Source organism: Emydura macquarii, unplaced genomic scaffold (assembly GCF_026122565.2).
Source record: "Emydura macquarii macquarii isolate MOO-44397 ecotype Brisbane River unplaced genomic scaffold, CSIRO-AGI_Emac_v2 contig_3517, whole genome shotgun sequence".
Classification (NCBI taxonomy): Eukaryota; Metazoa; Chordata; order Testudines; family Chelidae; genus Emydura; species Emydura macquarii.
This window is the reverse complement of record NW_027133654.1, coordinates 4891360-4911785: the sequence shown is the minus strand read 5'-3', so window position 1 is coordinate 4911785 and position 20426 is coordinate 4891360. Positions and strand designations below refer to the sequence as shown.

The 20426-nt window shown below is 41.4% G+C and overlaps 1 protein-coding gene across 4 annotated transcripts in view; it reads right to left on the bottom strand.

Moving 5' to 3' along the window:
• The window catches only part of TARBP1 (TAR (HIV-1) RNA binding protein 1), a 119065-nt gene that overhangs the window by 90362 nt on the left and 8277 nt on the right, over nt 1-20426 (bottom strand). For all 4 annotated transcript variants that reach the window (XM_067535836.1, XM_067535839.1, XM_067535837.1 and 1 more), the window contains exons 4-7: nt 18679-18827; nt 17098-17150; nt 14086-14183; nt 5951-6086 (exon numbers count right to left, since the gene is read on the bottom strand). In XM_067535836.1, coding sequence (XP_067391937.1) covers nt 5951-6086; nt 14086-14183; nt 17098-17150; nt 18679-18827 — 436 coding nt within the window. The remainder of the gene's footprint in view (nt 1-5950; nt 6087-14085; nt 14184-17097; nt 17151-18678; nt 18828-20426) is intronic.

The following is a 20426-nucleotide window of genomic DNA, read 5'->3' as shown; positions in this document are numbered from 1 at the left end:
TTTGATAGTCTTTGGATGGATATGGTGATGCCTTTGGAACGTTCTGCAATTGATATGACACGTTTGGGGGGGGATTTCCTGAATGGTATTGTTCTTTCTAAGTAAAACGCAATGGCTCATATGACGTCCATCATGTGCATTACTGGGGAGTTCAGGTAAAATGTAGGTAAATGAATGTTTTGATTAAGGTGGAATGCTGATGTCACTTTGGGGAGGCATTTCGGATGAGGTAGTAACATTACTTTATCTTTGTGAAATATTGTATTTGGTGGACGGGCCATAAGTGCTCCGAGCTCACCCATGCCAAGAATGCCTGATTGCTTATAGTACTTCAGGTTTCACAGGGTGTTCAGCTGACCGATCAGTTCATAACTCTGGTATTCGTATCTTTGAGGTTCTACCGTAATGGGAATAGAAGCCTCTGCCTCTGCATTGGAAGGGGACATGCTCTATGGCACCTATTTGGAGTAAATGTTTGACCTCCTGTTGTAAGAGGTGTTCATGAGATGGGTCCCTGAAGAGGGACGGGGAAGGGGTTTGGATAATAGGTATGGCAGTAAAGGGGATAGTATATCCAGATTGGATAATTTCTAATACCCGTTTGTCTGTTATGTTCGCCTAGTGTTGGTAAAAGGGGTGTAGTCACTGTTTGAACAGGACGGTGGGTATTAAAGACTCTGGCTGTGGAAGGTGGGGGTGATCATGCAGACCGTCAACCAAGTCCTCAAAATTGTTGTTTTGGAGGAGCAGCCTGGGATGTTGATTGCTGCTGGTTTGTCTGTTGGTATTGCTGGGTCCTTTGTCGGGAGCATGGTTGCTCATACCATCTGTTTTGCAAGCAATGTTGGTATCTGGAATTATACAGCTGATACCTAAAGATTCTTCTTGTTGTTGTAGGTGTGTAAATACCAAGGGTGCGGAGCATAGCCCTAGAATCCTTCATGGTATGCAGGACTTCATCAGTTTTATCTTCAAGAGCTTCACCATGTCAAAGGGAAGATCCTTGATCATTGACTGTAGTTGTTTGGGAAGGGCTGCGGAGTGAAGCCATGATGCCCTGTGCATGATGACGGCAGTTGCAACAGTTCTAGCCACAATGTCAGCAACGTGAACAGAGCCTGCAATGCTGTTCTTGCAACCAATTTATTTTATCAGTGAATGAAATTGTTTTCTTTCCTCTGGGATAAATTCAATAAATTCAGACATCTCTGAGTAATTATCATGGTCATAATGCAGCGTAGTTTGCTATTCTTAATTGTAGGGTTGCTGACGTGTTGACTTTTCTGCCAAGTAGACCCAGTCTTTTGTCGTACGGTGTTGATCTTTGATGTTGCTGTTTGTTCCTCTGGCTACCAGCTTCTATGACTAATGAGTTAGGAGCTGGGTGGGTGAAGAGGAACTCAGTATCTTTAGCAGGGACATAATACTTTTTGTCAGCTCTGTTACAAGCAGGGAGAATGGTAGCGGACGTTTGCCAGACGTTATTCGCTGGCCATGAGAGCATCATCCATCAGAAGGGTGATTTTGGAAGAAGCTGAGGTCTGCAGTATTCTTAGTAATTTATGTTGTGATCCTGCCACTTCTTGAAGTGGGATCTCAAAGCTGTCAGTCACCCTCTTGGAACTGCTTAAAATCATCTGCAGACATTAGAGGACATGGAGGAACTATGGCCTCGTAGGGGGAAGAGGATGAGTTGTGTGCAGGTGGAGTTGTTTCTTGCTCTGCACTCTCATCTTGTTCCTCTATAGGACCACTTGGTTCGGGTCCTGTTGGAGTAGGTCTATCAGGTGACCTTTCCCTGTATCTATGGGAGGCTGATGGTCTACTGGGCAATGTAGAATAAGTAGACCAGGTATCCCATCCAGGCTAGTGCATGCGGTATGGGGCTGGTGGACCAAACCATGGATATGTTGGAAATCTGGAATGTGGATGGTGTTTAGTTGGGTGCCCCCTAGGTGATGACTGTTGGGGGGAGAAAAGTAGCCTGTTCACCTTCATACTCCTCATCACTGGAGAAGGAGATAGGAGAAATGGGCTCCTCCTGACTGAATTGTATTGGGGAGGTGTCAGTCCCATATAGTGGTGATAATGGGGAAGATGTTAACATTTTTTCCTCCTTCTCATGTTGCTGGCACTTTTCAGTGTGTTTTCGTGGGGCAAGCACCATCAGCTCTGTCAGTGTCGGTGCCAAGGTCTGCTCTGTACCATTTCTTGGTGCAGACATAGTTGTTGGTGCTGTCGGCACCGTGGATGTTCTTGGGACCATCAGTGCCTCAGCCATTATCAGTGTCTCTTTGGTACCAGATCCTTTGTCCATTTTTGGTGATCTCCTTCTCTTGGCGTGCTCCGTTGTCGGTGGAGTAGAGTGTCTTTTTCTGGTCTTTTCTTGTAAGGAGATGTTATCCTGTCCAGGATCTGAGGCAGGTCTCAGGGATCCCTCCATAAGTATAAGCTTCAGGCGGAGCTCCCTGTCATGTCTGGCTCTGGATTTCAGGTTCTTGCAGTGGATGCATTTCTGGGCAATATGCCCTTTGCCTAGGCATCTGATGCACTCTGAGTGCCCGTCAGAAGCAGGCATAGCGTCCCTGCATGAAGCACATTGCCTGAAGCCAGGAGAACTTGGCATGATATCTCTATTAACTACAGCTGAGGGATTTTTTTTTTTTTTTAAACAGGAAAGTATTGAGGTAAACTAATCTAAACTTCAGGTAAACTGACTAACTTTACAGGGGAAAAACAGATTATTGAAGATTTCTCAAACAAGCTGCAAAGAACAGCTGAGAGCTCCATCTCAGACTGTGGACAGTTGAGAAGGAACTGAGGGGGTCGGGTTGTGCATGCCGAAAAGGGCACCAACGGCACCACAAGATGGGGCCAGCACATGCACGACCCAGAAGGGCACTGCTGACAAAATCTTGGATCAAGGACATGCCAACACCTGGAGTGGAGCACCCACAGGGACACTACTCGAAGAAGGTACCCAGGCCCAAGCAGAACTGTCTCCTTCGTGCTCCGGAACTTTACAGCCCCATTAGTACTGGAGGAGGAGTCCTTCCACTCTATGGTACCAAGTCAAGAAGTTGAGGCTTCAGAGACTCTAGATCTCACCAGGGACCTCGACTTTTTGGAGCTGGTTCTTTAAGGTTAGAGTCCGCAGTCCTCTTTGTGGAAGAGTTCCCTGAAAACTCTAAAGACTCCTGACCTAATTGAAGTTCACCTTCTGGGTGACGTGGGACTCCCCCAAGAAATGGACGCACTTCAAGAGACTATTGCTCATAGGTATAACCTCTCGGCAGGAGAGAGATCATCTGAAACCTGCTACAAAAAATAAGTCTCCCCAAGAGGAAAGAGGAGTAAAACAATCCTCTGACTACTTATCTAACTAACTATAACTATTCTAACAACCAACCATAAAAACAATCTTAACCTCTATAGAAATATTAGAAAAACCAATTTATGCTCAAAGCAGACATACTAGAGCTCCATTTCAGGCTGGTGCAGTTGAGAAGGAACTGAGGGTGCATTTGCCGGCATGCCCCTATATAGCCTCGGTTTCTGGCATGAGGCAGCATAGGGCACATGTACAAGCCAAACGAACACTGCTAACTGAAAATCTCTGATCAAGGGCTCGAGCAGCACATGCACACCTGAAATGGAGCAGTCATAGGGACACTACTTGAAGAAGAATCTGGGGTTCTATCCCTGACTCTGAGAGACTGAATGTGATTTGATTATCCTACCTGAAAGGCAGTGCAGCCAAATAGTTAAGATCTGGGTCTATGTTAGAATCCTATTCCTGCTATTGTTTATAAAATGGGGTGGCAGCTCATAATCTACTACAACATAGGGTCCATGTTCATGGCTTTGGTCAACAATAAGAGTGGGGAACAAACTAGTCAGTAGAGGCTCATGGTTGTCTCTTGCCCAGATGATAGAATTTCTCCTAGGATACAGGGGTATTTGGTGGGTGGGTAGGCTCATGAACATCCCTCTGTCTCTCTCACCCACCCACAAAGGATTTATCAAAGTGGATGTATTACATCATCACTGCTAAATATGGTGGGTTCATTTTGGTGCATTTCTTTTTCCATTTATGGAGAAAGTGAAAAGTTATGACACACAAGCCCTATCTATAATTGATACTGTATTAATCAACAAATAAGGAGCAACATGGAGCAAGGCAAAAAGCCCAATGTCTTAGATGTCCTGCAAAAGGGAGTCCAAAAAGGGTGGAACAAGCCAGTGAACCACTTCAAAAAGGGATCATTTTGGAATTCTTATTATTCTCTCTCTATCAACCCAATTTTCAAAACATGAAAAATTCAGTAATACTCAAAATTTACATTCTAAGTTTTGGTTTTGGCCATTTTAATAAAATAAAGGTTAAAAGTGCCTTTTGAAATGAAAACTGATTTAACCTTAACTATAGATTCATAACCAATGCCTCCATAATTAATGATAATGTAATAATATTGCCATACTGATGATAAAAATAATGCAATAGTGTAAAAGAGCCTTCTAATGTCAAACACATGGATTATAGGCATCACTCACTGAAGAGCTCTCCAACTAAAACAGTTTTCCCTAAAAACTAAAAAAATTCCAATCTGAGTTAATTGTACCGTACTGTTGGCACAGTAGGGATTGGAGCACAAACTATGTACCACCCCAAGCAAGCAGAGACAGCTTTACCTGAAGTGGGGAATTCACCCCTAAAAGAGAGTAAGCACCATTTGAAAGGTTGCTTTCACTTGGAAATTTGCCAGAGATGTGTAGCTTTACATTCCAGAGAATTCTCCATAAGATCCTCATTGGCAAAGGAGGTCAGGAAATGCACTGAATTAGTACACCATTCTTGTGCCCTGACCATAACCCCTTCCCAGCTAGCCTCATGTGGTATGTGGGCTGTGGTAAGCAGCTACAAAAACTGCACTGTGGCAGAGCTTACAGAAGGCTTGTGCTGCTGCCAACACCTTCTCTCAAGGCAGACTTTCTGCCACTTGCAGCCTTGGTTCTGGCAGACCCGCCTAGCAAAACAACCAAGACAACATGGAAGAAAAATCTCCACAAGTTTCACAGTTTGGCTCTCACATTCACTTTAAACGTGTTCTTTATTCAGAATACTGTTGGCTATACTTGTTTAATGCTGCTTAATTTACTACTGTGTTTATATTCTTCGATACTAGAAATATGCAAAAGCTTGCTTAATGAAGATGTCTCTGTACTGAGTTAAAGCCTCTGAGGAACACAAAAAAATTGTACTAGTAAATATGCAGTGTTGTCATATCCGTGTTGGTCCCAGGATATTAGAGAGACGAAGTAGGTGAGGTAATATCTTTTACTGGACCTTCTTTTGGTGAGAGAGACAAGCTTTCAATCTTACATAGAGCTATTCTTCAGGTCTTGGGCACTAACTCAAAGTGTCACTGCTAAATACAAGGTTTGAACAGACTGTGTGGCATAAGGAATTAACAGGCATTTCAAGGAACCATTCAAGGTGAAGTGCCCCATTAACACCCTTCCAGTCACAGAAAGGGGGGAGGGAGCAGCAGCTGGGAGGTCAATAGGTTACAGATTCTTATAATAAGGCATAAATCCAGTGTTTCTATTCAGTCCATGATTTTTAGAGCCTAGCAAAGCTATGAATTTAAGCTCCCAGGCTCATCGTTTGAAAGTGTTGTGCAGGTTTTCCTCTGAGAATAAGGATGGCTCAGATATAGAATGATTGCTTTGTGAAAAGAGAAAGCTTTTCTATTGGACCATAGTAAAAGAGAGTGTGGAAGGATAGAGAAAGAAAAAGTGTAAGCTTTCAGTCTTTCTACTACATTTGATTATTTCAATTTTCCCAAAAAGAGTCAGACTCTGCTGTGCAGTCCCCAAAATTATTTTATTAGTCTCCCAGAAGAACCTGGGCATAAATAAGGGATATAGTACAGCTGAAGTGTGTTACCTTAGAGCATGAAGTCCTTCTACACCCAATGCTTTATGTGATGGGATGGACGCCAGTGCCATAGACAGAAACAAAATGGGAACAGCACACCAATGCCTACTTGTCATCTTCTGAATAAATTTTAACAGGAAACTACCTTTAAATAAGAGCAACCAGAAAAAAAATGATTGTGTAGGTCAGCTGAAATACCACAATACTGAAACTCTACTGTATTTTGAAAAAATATCTTAGCTGTTAAAGGAAAATTTTCAATGCAAACTTCCGTTTTGTATACCCAGAATCCATTTCTTATTCTTTGGATACCATTTAAATGATGAGTTCCAGAGGGGTAGCCGTGTTAGTCTGTTTTTAGCAAAACAGCATGAGTCCTATGCCACCTTAAAGACTAACAAATTTATTTCGGCATAAGCTTTCGTGGGCAGAAACCCACTTCGTCGGATGCATGAAATGGAAACTTCAGTTTGATAGGAATATATACAAATGCAAGGATGGGTGAGTTACATCACAGTGTGGAGTGCAACTGTTAATGAGGTAAATTCAAGTAGCGTGGGTGAGTCCATTCACAACAGTTGATGAGAAGGTATGAATGTCAAAAGAGGGAACATTATTTTTTGTAGTGGGCTAGCCACTCGCACATTTAAATGATGGAGATGCAGGGGGAGGAAAGAAGTCCTGGTGCTTTCATGATGAATCTTCAGGCTCAGTTCTACTACAATGCTTGAGCAAGAGATCCAAAATCAAACCCTTAAATAGCAAGGATCGTCTACTACTACTTCATTTCAATTTTAATATTTAATTTGGTTTTAAATAATCTATTTTATAATGGTTTTCAGTTGTAGTATATTTTAACTGATTGTGCAATGCTACAAGCACCTCTGCAGAAAGGACACTAGTTTTTCAGGAAAATTGTGAACTGCACAAGAATAAGTGTAAGATATTTTATTTTAAATAAAAACTTTTCCATCTACAATTACTGAAATATAATGTCCTAGAAAAGCTTATTAACCCTCCATTACTTATATTTTAACTATGTACTGTGCTTCAGGAAATTCAATATTTAATTTTTTTTAAATGGAAGAATAAAAACTAGAGAAAACAAAATAGAACATTTAATTACTGAAAGATAAATTGCTTTCTAAAAATATTACATTCTGGCTCTTCTTCCTACTTCCTTTTCACTTCTTCTTCATTTGCTTTTTTTCCTCCCTCTTATCTCCTTTCTCTAGCTCCTTTTTCCTCCCAACAGGTCAGCAAAGTTCCTTCTTCTGAAAGTATCTGCCATACATTTGTAAACTTTGTTTCAAAACAGAATCAGAAAAGAAGATTTACCATGTGCAAGCAAACAAGAGAAACTAAAAACTCTAATATACAACAGTACATTGTGGAGACAAGAGACCAACTGGACTGTAGGAAAGGACTTGGAGTAAAAGAAATGGCTCAATCCTAGGATCTGATTTTGAAATCTGATCTGTGCAGATCCAATAATCAGATGGGGGCCCCATCCCACTGAACTCAGTGGAAATTATCTTAAAGTCACTGAAAGTATTTGCCAATTACTTCAATAGAAGGACTGAGCATGAATCATAACAATGCAGGGTTGGAAGAACTCAAGAAGAGGAAAGTTAGTGGGTTTTTACACATTTTTAAAGTATTTTTTCTTTTGTTTTTGGTTTATTTCACCCTGCTCTTTCTTATAAACTTTTGAAATTTTTGGTTCCTTCTAAAGGAAGCAACAGGCTGAAGCACTGCAGACATTGCTGGAAAACAGCTTGAAAATTCTGAATCTCTGAACCACTCAAAGCAGAGGGATTATCAGACAGAGAACTGTATTTTTGAATTATTGTCACTGAAAAATAACTCTACAGCTACTACACAAATCCCTGCATTATGATTGACCAATAAGACTGTAATCTAGAATCATACACTGTATACCTGAGAAATACCATATGACGTATATGCAGATCAGACACTTAGAACCAAAATTCCATTACTGAGAGGAGAAAAAATAGCTATTTCTCTGTTGCTCTCAATGGGAGTTGCTGAGAGCAGAATATTTTTGTAAATCTGGTCCTATATGTTTATGCTTCACTATGTGGCATCCCTGGTGCTCTAACTGGCTGAAATAATACCATTTAATTATAACATAATAATTCAAAAATACAGCAAGTGTTATTTAGGTGGCAAAAAAGCTGTAACTGCTGCCAAGTACTTATTAATTTGAAAAACATGCAGAAACCATACACATTATCTAAGACTTGTACATGAAGAGAGAATTAAATTGACACTGTGAAGCAAATCTATATTGCCTACTTCTGTCAACTATTTTCAGTGTGTCAAGTAGGGAAAAGAATGAAACACACATGATAAATCATATCCTATTATATTCCTTCAAATTCATGATCAAAAGCCTTAAGGGGAAATAACTGGAATTTGTACAGCCTCTAATTTTAAATTGAACATTAACACTATTCAGATAAGGACATCAGAAAAACATTAATGTAATTACTCTGTCAAAGTATCTTATTTGATAGCACTTTTGCCTATATACCAGGTTGTTCCCAGCTTAAGTTCCATGAAAAAACCTGGGTACATATCCACTGTGACCATTCATGGTGTTCTGTGAAGGACCTGCTCAACGGGCCTGCAAGCGTATTTTGTACACCAGAACATTAGCAGTGCTGAGGTGAATGGAGCTGGTTAAGCAGAACTTCCACAGAAGAACCGCCTCCTGGCACAACCAGGTGGAACACACACCACCTTGTCTATTTATATAAAACAGTTGCTGTGTTGTCTTTTAGCACTAGCAGATTTTTTCCCCTCCATATGTGGAAGGAAGAACACGCAACACAGTCAGCTTGCAATTCTGTGACATTTGAGCCTTCAGATAACAAGAAAATTAACGACTCTACAGTGACCCCATGTGCACTCCCCAAACAAGGATGCATCTATGACTAAAGTGAGCGTTGATTGCAGGGGAGTGAAGGGAACTCCCGTAAAAACTCTGAAAGAGGGTCCGTCCATCAGTCCAGGGTGAACAAGACTAGCATTGGTATGAAGCAGGGGTATAAATCCTCAGAATGTGTAGGGTAATTTTTGAGTTCTTTAGTGAGCGAAGAGCACTGTCTTTCTGTTCACTGAACAACTCTGAAGCTTCTAAGATCAAGTCCTCAACTGTAGCCTATACTTTTCTTGAGATGCCTGATGCTTGAAGCCCAATGCCTGTCAAATAGTTACCATAGTTGGTCATACACCTGACTATGGTGTCTGAGACATCCCTCACTCTCCTGGCCACAAGCTGGCCCTCCTTAATTATGTCCTTAAGGTCCTCTCTGCTGTCATGAAGGAACTTCACAAGGAAGGGAGTCATACTGCACCATGTGAAAGAGTCATACTTGGCCACTTAAGCACCAGGTCTGCAGTAAAGCTGAGGAGCACAATTTCCTTCCAAAAGAGGTTGAGTAATTTGGTGTCCTTGTCTTTGGCGTACTTTTGCTGTATCTCAATTTCTCTTGCACAGGTGACATGACCAATGAGTGCATCTCTGGATGCGTGTCAAATTACTCAAACCGTGAGAGGGACATCAAGTATTTCTTTTCAACTTGTTTCACTGTAGGTGTCATAGTGGCTGGTGTCTCCCATAGGGCTTTGGCTGGGTTGGGCAGTCCCTCATTAGTGGGAAGGACAATCCTGGCTGGACCAGAAGCTGACAGGATATCAAACAGCTTGTGGGACTTCTCTGAAATGACAGATGTTTTCAATTCCAGTCTTGGTAATCCTCACAAGGAACTGATGAATTGCTTTAGTCATCTGATGACAGTACTTAGTCATCTGATGACTTACCACTTCACAGAATCATAAAAATGTAGGACTGGGAAGGACCTCAAGAGGTCACCTAGTCCAACCCTCCCCACCCTCCATGCTGAAGCAGAGCTAAGTATACCTAGATCATCCTTAACAGATGTTTCTCTAACCTATTCCTATAAATTTCCAATGATTAGGATTCCACAACCTCCCTAGTTAACCTGTTACAGAGCGTAACTATTCTTAGTAAGAAAGTTTTTCCTATTATCTAACTTAAATCTCCCTTGCTACAGACTAAGCCAATTACTTCTTGTCCTAACCTAAATGGACTTGTAGAACTATTGATCACCAACCTCTTTATAACAAACTTTTACATATTTGAAGATCATTACATCCTCCCACAGACTTTTTTTCTCCAGACTAACATGCCCAATTCTTTCAACTTTTCCTCATAGGTTATGTTTTTTAAACCTCTTATTTTTGTTGTTCCTCTCTGGACTCTCTTCAATTTGTCCACATTTTTACTTTAGCTGAGGCCGCACCAGTGCCGTTAGAGCAGAACAGTTACCTCCCATCTCTTACATATGACACTCCTTTTAATACATCAGAAAATGGCATTTGTCTTTTTTGCAACAGTATTACATTGTTGATGAATATTCGATTTATGATCCCCCAGATCCTTTTCTGCAGTACTACTTCCCAGTCAATTATTTCCCCGTTTTGTATTTGTGAATTTGATTTTTCCATCCTAAGTATAGTACTTTGCACTTGTCTTTACTGAATTTCATCTTACTGAGGTCAGACCAATTCTCCAATTTAATCAAGATAAATTTGAATTCTAATCCTGTCCTCTAAAGTGCATGCAACCCTTCCCAGCTGTGTGTCATCCACTAACTTTATAAGTGTACTCTGCTCCATCATCCAAGTCATTAATGACAATACTGAATACCAGACCCAGGACAGACTCCTGCAAGACCCCAATTGATAGGTCTTCCCAGCTTGACAGTGAACCATTAAACACTATCCTTTGAGTATGTTCAACCAGCTGTGCACCCACCCTATATTTTCATCTAGAACATAGCTCCCTTGGCTGCTTTAGTAAATGTCATGTGAGACTATGTCAAAAGCCCTTCTACAGTCACCTGGCAAAAAAGAGATCCTTTGGTGGCAAGATGGGGCCCTGTAGTAATCTGCCCCGAGATCTGGCACCTCCTGATATTCAGACATCAGTGGCCTGGTCAGGGATGCCACAGGGGAAAGAGACCTCTTTTTCGATGATGGAGACTAGTTTCTCAGTGCCTGCAATGTTGGGCCCCAAAACCCTCAATAAGGCTACAATGGCATACCACTGGAATATGGCTGATTCAATGGATTCAAGCTCAGTGGAGGCTACAAACTACAGGAGAAGCCTGTAAGTCTCTTAGTCTTGTAAAATGCAGACTTCTGGGGGGAAGGTTCTCTACTCAATCACAAGAACATGTGACTTGGTGATGGTGAAGAGCAGACCTACTCTAGAGGCAGCACCAACATGAAAGGTGCTCTCGGCTATAACGTTCATACTGATGCTGGTAGGTGTCTCAGCACCAAAGATGGACCTGGTTTTGCCCAAGTCTCATGCTCAGAGGCAAAGGTTAACACTAAAGAGAACACACTCAGAGCACCAGGATTGGTGCCAGAGGAGTCTGCTGTGTCACAGGTCGCTTCTTCTCTCTGGCCTGTGACATTCTGCAGGGCATGGAGAATGTATCTCCGAAGGCCCTGCTGTCTGTCCTCATAGAAGGACACAAATATCCTTCTTGAGCTTCTGCCTCAGAGCTTGGAGCAGTCTTTTTCAGAGCCTGACTTCAATATGGGAGTTGCTGGTGCCAGATTTGACATTCTTGTTGAGGATGGCTTCTTACCTTGGCACTGTCTTTTTTGCCCCAGCCTTAGGTGGGGCAATGGGGCACTAGATGACTTTTTCCTTTATGAACTGTTCCAGAAGGTGAAGCTTCAGCCTTGTCTTGTGCAACCTGCACACCCTTGTTGAGAAGGACAAGCATATTGACCATCTGTTCAGAATGTGCAATTCCCCCAGGGAACAGGGACACCTACTTGTATCCATCCTTCAGAGGGATTAGTCCATTGAAGGATGGACAGGGCTTGAAGCTTGCAGGTTTCAAGTGCATCATGTTGATGAACCCTGTCGGGCTGGGGAGGGAGGGTATGTATAGGGGGTGAGGGTGTATACGGAAGGAGTATATAGGGTAGGATCAGTAAAGTTTGGTCCAGACAGGTCAGCTTGTTACCTGTCAGCTCTGTGTTCTTGGGGAACCAGGACGAAAAACCCCTACTCTCTCTGGCTTACCTGAATCCACTCCCCAGCCTCTGCTTGAACCAGAAACCAAAAGCAATGGAAAGGCAGTGGGAGACACACCTAAACCCTTCTAAACAAGTAGGATTAAGGCAACTCCCCTAGCGTCATCTACATCAAAGACGTAAAAAGGAGGCATCTTGATTATCACACCGAATGGAGAACAGAAGCCTCATCTACATCGAAGATGGAACAAGAATTAGCATACTGAATGGAGAACCAAGCTCCAAAGCAGGAACCGCACTAAACTCTGGGATTGGCAAAGCAGGGACACACTGAATGATGGGAGATCTCTGCTCCTGATGTTGATGAACCCACACCTGCACACACCCAGCTCTGCAGTTATCAGACCATTCTAGTTATTGATATCCAAAACACTGAATCTGCCTGATTGCATTGTGAGTTCCCTCAAGGAACATTGCCCATAGCCAGGAATGATCAGCTCCTATTGTCCAGCATAAAGCAAACCACTCTGGTATACTCCCTTGAGTCACTGTTTACCCATAAACAAACCTAGTGTTCTCCCTTGAACCATTGTTTCTTCCCTATAAAAACCCTACCCAAGTTCAAACCTCTGGTTCTGATGCCTGGATCCAAAGGCTGCATCGGCTCCACTGGAACGTCCCCTTTTCCTGACTAATCATGTTGGAGGCTCTGCCCATCTCAAGCGCTCCGAACTCTAAGCTGAACAGCCTGTCCCCTGGGAACCTTTGAGCTGCGTGGAGTGGTGAGACCCCCCCCACCCCCAACACACTCACTCTCTCTTTTAGTCCAGGTATAACTTTCTACTTTTGTAATCAAACCTGGGCTAGCTTCATCCAATACCCCAACTGAAATTGTGTAGTATTGTAAGCATTTGATTGTTTTTCTCTTCTTGTATGGTATTACTATTAGTATCATAAGTTTTACCTGGAAATAAAATAACTGTTATAATCATGCTGGTTGCCAGTCTCTTTCTCCAAACTTCATTTACTCCTTTGTGTTCTTGGCTTCCCTATCTTGCTCTGAAGCAACGCTTCTTTTACCTAAGCCAAAGATCCCTGGAGTGCCCAAAAATCCTATGGGGTTTGCTCATCAAGGGGGTTACTACTAGAACAACTGTAGAGTGGTGAGGGGCAGCTCAGAAGTGCTGCTCTGCCTTGCCTGCAGAGTCCAGGGGCATATAAGGGTGGCAGCTGAAAGTGCGTTTGGACCCAGCCTGCTCAAAAGTGTGCTCTATTCTGGTGCAGTGCAAAGGGGCATATAAGTGTGGCCACTGAAAGTGCTTTATTAATCTGGGGTGGGTGGGATGCACTTTATTAATCTGGGGTGTGTGTGTGTGTGTGTGTGTGGGAACCTAGCCCTGAAAACCGTAGGTCCTGCAGGATAGGTCCATTGGGAGGGGACTTGTAGCCATATGAACACACAGGTAACACAAGCAATACATTAATAGAATCACACACACCCTTCCAGGAAAGTAACCCTAATAAATGAGCGAACCCCAAGATGACAGGCAAAGCTGGTAACAAGCTCAGATCATGGCAGTTGAAAACATGAGATCAGAAATGATTCTAAAGAAGTTAGTCTAAGCTAAAAACTACCAGGTGAAACACTCTCCAGGCTCTGTATTGCTGGCACAGAAAGCAAAAGAGAACTGAAGAGAGGTTGCATCTGTTCTTCTTTGATGCCCTCACCTGGGAGCACAAGGAAGCACGGAGCACATGCACGGCTCCAAGACACACACTCACTCAAAAAACTAAGGTCTCATGTGTATCTACAGTGAGATACACACCAACACATACTCAAAGGAATTTTTGGATGAACACGTTTAAAAAAACACAGACACACACACTAAGGAGACTTCTTGTGATTCAGTCTATGATGGCTGTAGTACGCTGGAGGGGAGAGAACACACTGGTAAACATTTACATTAGATACCAAAAATGGATCCATGATCCTTACTTCCCTTATCTTCCGAAAGAAAAAATTAATTAAAACATACTTTTTTCTTCTTCTGGAAGAAGTGTGAAGTAAGTAGACAAAAACTTCTGTAACTTCATCCCTAAAGGAGGACAGGCTCCTATTAATTGCCCTGGTGACCTGTTTGGTTAAAAATATAAAATTAACATTATGCACATTAACTGCACTTTATAAGGAGGGATCTCAAAGCCCCTTAGAAAACAAGCTAATGAAAAACATTACCTAATTGCCTAACTCATTAGAATGCAAACAGCCAAAGTAAAAGTGTCTCAATATGAAGCATTGTTTGTTGTTTTTTTAAAAATGTTTCTGATACTTTTAAAGGGTATTGAAAATGTACATATAGACATTGGAATATAACAATTGCCATACTGAATCAGAACAATGGTCCATCTAGTCCAGTCTCCTGTCTCTCACAACATTAGATGATTCCCAGGAAGATGCAAGAAACCCTGCAGTACCAGATGTGGGATAATGTAATCTCAACAAAGGTTTCATCTTAATCCTTAACAGTTCAGGTTTAAGACCTGAAACATGGGATTTTACATTCTTTCCAAAATGTATCAGCATTAATTATTTATAACTCTAGATATTCTTAGTATCCACATAAACGTCCAACCTCTATTTCTCCAACTTTTTAAAATAAGCCTATATCCTCCCATCCAGTGCTCTGAGTGCAATTCCCACACATTAAAAATTACAAGAATAATATACGTAGTGTTGTTGCAGCCATGCTGGTCCCAGGATGTTAGAGAGACAAGGCGGGTGAGGTATCTTTTATTGGACCAACTTCTGTTGGTAAGAGAGACAATAAAAGATGCTACCTCACCCACCTTGTCTCTCAAAGAAAATTACAGACAAAGGACTGCCCATAAACATTTCTACTTCAACCCCCACCCTGAACAGCCTTGACAAAGAGGGGAACAAGATGGGTTTTGCCGAGTGCTCAGAAGGCTAACAAATCCTACCTCTGGCAGACCAAGGGAGGGGGGAGAAAGTTCCAAAACTGAGGATCTTTCGCATAGAATGCACTAATAGCAGCTCCCTCTTATTCATATTGAGGGAGATCCAGACAAAGTGCCTCTGCTGATCTCAGTTGCAGCACACTCTCAGGTAATCAGGTTCCAAACCATTTACACTTCATGGGTTAAAAACAACACCTTGAATTGTACCCAGAAACATAATGAAAGTCAGCGGAGATCATGGAGATAATGTGCTTCCAACATGCAATTCCACTTAATAAGCAGGCTACAGCATTTTACACTACCTTCAGCTTCTGAATATTCCAATACAGCCCCATATACGGCACATAACAGCAATCTAATCTTGAAGTGACAAAGGCACAGATTTTTATGGCAAGGGCCACAGGACAGAGAAAAAGGTCACACTCTTCTTGCCAAGTGCAGAAAAACACTCTCAGCTCAAACCTGGGCATCTGTGAGCAGCCCAGAATCCAATGATATCTCCAAACTGCACATGTCCTACAAATAATGGTTGCATGCCTTCTACAAGGGGCACAGATATAAGGTTACCAACTCTTCCAGCTACTCTCCCCAACCCACCAATGCTATCTCAAGGCTGCTCTGTGCTACAGGGGTAGGGCAGCTTAACTACATTGCTCAAGGTGAAAAATGTCATACCCTGTTCTATGTAATTAAGCTCTAGTGTAGACACTGCTGGGCTGACCAAAGCTGTACCACTGTAATGTTTCTAATGTAAACATATCCTATGTCGTCTGGTTTGAGTGTGAACAGTCAGCTAATGCTCATCCAAACTCCTGTTTCATCTAAGCATTGGGTAATTCATTCCATTGTTCTGACTGGGTCAGATGCAATAGAAACCTAGAGCTGGACGTCATCAGCATACTGAGTGGACCACAACCCATGTCTCCTCACCCATCCATTCTAGCAGCCTCATACACACATTGAACAAAAGAGTTTACAATAGATTCTTAGCCTCCATGATATCCTGTAGCAAAGCATTCCAAAGTCTTATTACACAGAAAACTATTTCCTTTTATCAGTTTTGAATTGCCACCTTTTGATTTCATTGACTGTCCCTGTTCTTGTACTATGAGACAGAGAAAACAGAAGGCTCCCTACTATCTTTACTATATCATTTTATATACTTTTATCATGTCCATGCTTATATTTCTCCTGTCTAAAATAATCAACCCCAATCTTTCTTCATATAAGAATTTTTCAATGTCCGTAATGATTCTTATCGCCCTCTCTGAACCTTTTACTTCTGCTGTATCCTTTCTGAGATAGGGTGATCAGTACTACACCCTTATTCCCAATGAGATTGTACCAGTTGTTTACATAACGGTATTATATTTTTCATATTATTCCCCACCTTGTTCCTTATGCTTCCTAACATTGTTTGCTTTTTAGACTAGAGCTACACACCAAGCCGAGGTCTTCACTGAGCTGTCCACAGTGACGTCAACTGGTTTTTCTGAGGTGATAGTTAGTTTAGAACCCTATGAGGTGTATTATTACCTTTTTCCCCTCTCCGATGTGTATCACTTTGCATTTATGAACACTGAATTTCACTTGACATGTTGCCCATTCACCTAGATTTGTCCATTCCTTCTGAATTTCCTTCAGGTTTCTCTGGATTTGATTAAGATAAATAACTGTGTCTTCTGTAAATTTTGCTACCTTATTGCTTGCTCATCTCCCTTTCCACATCATTAATAAATACAGCAAACAATATCAGACTTAATAAAGAAGTTTGAGTCACCCCACTATTAAACTTCTGCAAACGGACCACTTATTCCTATGCTTTGTTCCCATCTCTGAGCCAGTTTTTGATCCATGACAATTTTTTGCCTCTCACCCATGACAACTTAATTTCTTTAGAAGCCTCTTGTCAAAGGCTTTTTGAAAGTCTAAATATATTATGTCAACTGGCTCTCTTTTACCCATTGCTTGACTGACATGTTCAAAGTGATATCAACTGATATCTTCCATCAATCAACTGTAACGGCACATTGTTCAATAATTACTAAACTAAATAACCAATGGTTTACCTGCCATAGAGAGAACTTTCTGAAAGTGCATCCATTAATGGTCCAATAATAAACTGTAGAGAGAAATTAAATTTACATTAAAACCAATAATGACATTTTTATACACACACTAACTAGATTTATTTTACCTGTTTTAAACAAGATAGAGGAACGGTTCCTACTGATGAGAGAGACTTTCCTCATTACTAATCAACAATAGCAGGGAATTAGGCACTGAGCTTTGTACACAGTCATTTTTGCTAAAACGACAACACTAACAGGGCTGTGGCTTGCCCGTTTGGTACAGAAGTTGGGCTATTGAGGAGAGTATGTAAACTGATTTAAGGAACAAGAAAGGCATTAATAGTAGTTGCACATCGAAGTTGAAAGGAGGAAAAGTGAGTCTTCAACACTAATAAAAATATTAAGTAAAAACAGTCAGCTTTAAAAAAAAAAGCTGTCTAAAGTTGTTCCCTACTACTGTTCGTAAGTAACCTATAAGAGTATTGTAATTGAAAGAAAAATATTTACTTTTTACTTTATACATTTCACAGCACTTTGTGTAGTCAGTTCCACCACTACAATCTATTTCCCGTTTGTGTCCATTTTTCGTAAAACAAAAAGAAGGAAAAATATATTTTACAAAATAAGAAAAAAAGAATAGAACCATATCATTGGAAGAAGGACTCAGAGGCATGTATTGTAATTGTAGCTATTTTTAACTTTTTTTTAAAACTGACTATAAATCAAGTTGGTGTCACTTTAATGAGATATTGACCTTAATTGTGTAATTCAGAAATTTTGGCTTTTGAGACACCTGGAGCTGTTTCTTGGAAGTGAGGATGGGTGAAGCACAGAATAGATCATTCATACCCTATGATATGTAAGCTAATTACTAAATCTATGCAAATATGCTATACTAGTACAACAGTAAAATTGAGAGTGTAGTTTTAACACCTACAATATTTCTTTATTATATTAGACTTTTTTCATAATTCATTATAAGAGAGATACAGTAAAAAACTGATTATTCAACAGTCTCTAGGAATATCTGAACCTTCCCACAATCAGGGAAGCTAATCTTCAGGCTTCAAAGTCTTTCCTTAGAACACAAACACTGAGCGTGGACTTCAAAGCTCCTGGATAGGCTCCTTCATGGCCACGTCTCTGCTGAACTCAGGTGCTCAATAGCTCCAGTTCTGAAGAAGCTGAGGAGCTCTAGAGAACTGGAACATCAGCAACCCTCGGGGAAAAGGAGATAATATCTTATCTTCATAAAAAAGAATCCCAGTTAACTGGGATTCAACTAATACAGGATAGAGTGATTGGTCTCTGAAATAAGGATTTGTGGGTAAATGACAAGGAGCACTGCAATAGGCACTCTTCCTTTGACCAAGGTAATCTTAGCCATGAGATCACTTCTAAATAATGTTATTACTCTTGATATAGCTAAATTTGACATAGTTTTATAGAACGTGTCCAATTATAACTCATGACTTAGGGCAATGAATCAATTTAGGAAATATTTCAAGTTAGAATATCTATTTATCCTGGAAAATAGTTGGAGGGAGGGAGGGAGGGAGGTTAGGATAATGCCCTTACCTCTGAAAATCCTGGTGAATTTGGAAGGCACTTTGTTTCACAAAGCTCCAGAAATTGAGCAACACCTTCCTTTGTCAAAGTTTTGTTTTCACTCTCAAACATCCTTTTGTAAATGCACATATGCCATGATGGGTGAAACAACCAACAACCTGTTACAAAAAGAACAACTTAAGTGTGTGTAAAATGATAATGACATCAGCATGTAATTTGTCTAGCAGTAAATTTTAAAGAAGCATATCATACTAAAGCATAAAGCATTTAAGTTTTCATGACATGATGGTTGGCCATTACAAAACATTTCTTAGAAGGATATTATACGGGTAGCTATTTATCTGGTATATAAAACGTACTTTTCTCTAAAAGCACAAATACACAAAATAAACATTTATTAACATGGCTTGAAAAACTTACTCAATGCTTTCCAGGCTAAAGACTAAAACTAATAGCACAAGTGAAAAAGGCTTGTTTCCTTTTCCCCTCCAAGACACTCCCTCTGTATATAATAAATAGAATAAACTGTCTACTGTAGACAGAATAAATAGAATAAACAGAATAGATAGTTTATTCTGTCTACTGTATTTACTCATAACAAACTATCAATCAACTCTCTATTTAACAGATTAAAATTTAATTTATTACTCATCTCTTATTTTGGTTAGATCTTTTTTTCCCCTTCTTAGATTTACTCCATCATGGTGTAGTTTTCCCTTACTTGGTACCCATTTCCTTTTCCTCCTTTGTCTACTGAAATGTTGTCCAGGCAGCCTGGCTCAGAATTCCCTCCCCAGCGTGTGAGCCATGGAAAGAGGAACTTTGCACTGGCTTCAGCAGTTCATATTCCTAGCTCCTTGGGTCATGGCTGCTGTGTTGTTCTCCTGGCATTCTAGCTGGCCAGTTTATTTTCTGGCTCCACTGCTATCTGACTAGATTAAGCAAAAGCAAACCCAATGGAAATGGACCTATTTGTAAGGTGGGAAGGATGAGAATTAAGACGACAGACAGTCTGGAATCTGGCCTCCGGCAGGAAGGCTCTCACTTGAGTCAAGTCAAGCACTGCCCCGATGAACTCTATTCTCTGAACTGGGACCAGAGTTGACCTTGCTCGTTTATCAGCAGACCCAGCGCCTGGAAGGTATTGCAGATTGTACTGATGCTATACTGTACCTGAGCCTGTGACCGACCTTTGATCAGCCAGTCGTCAAGATACTGGTAGACTTGCAGAACAACAACTTCTTCCTCGGATTCCAAAGAGGAGTCATCCCTCGGGGACTATGGTGGAGCTCTCCCGACTTCTGCCTCCACATGGTACCGGAGTTCCTGGGATCAGTGTTGAGTCGTGACCACCATGCTAGAACCGTGGCCAAGCTTGCCCCTACAGGAAGCTGTGGGTACTAGTGGCAGGAAGGGGCTGACACTCCTTGTTCCCTCCTGTTGTCTGGGCTGGCTGTCCTCTCAACATTGGTGGGACCAGAAGGGAGAAGAGGTCCTTTGACACTCAGAAGGCCTCAAAGGTAGAAGGGATTGTGGTACCGCAGATACCGTGGTCACTTCCGGGAGTTGTAGGAGGGTCCCACACTGGACTCAACACCCTAGACGGGGTTGACGGTGCCATCACTGGCTTGGGGGAGGAAGAATGGCCCGACACAGGTCTCACAGTACTGGCCTCTCCCCGCTTGTCTCTCTTCTGCACTGGTGAGTGCCCCCCCTCAGTGCGCTACTTTTTCCTTTGCACCAGAGATGGTGAGAGG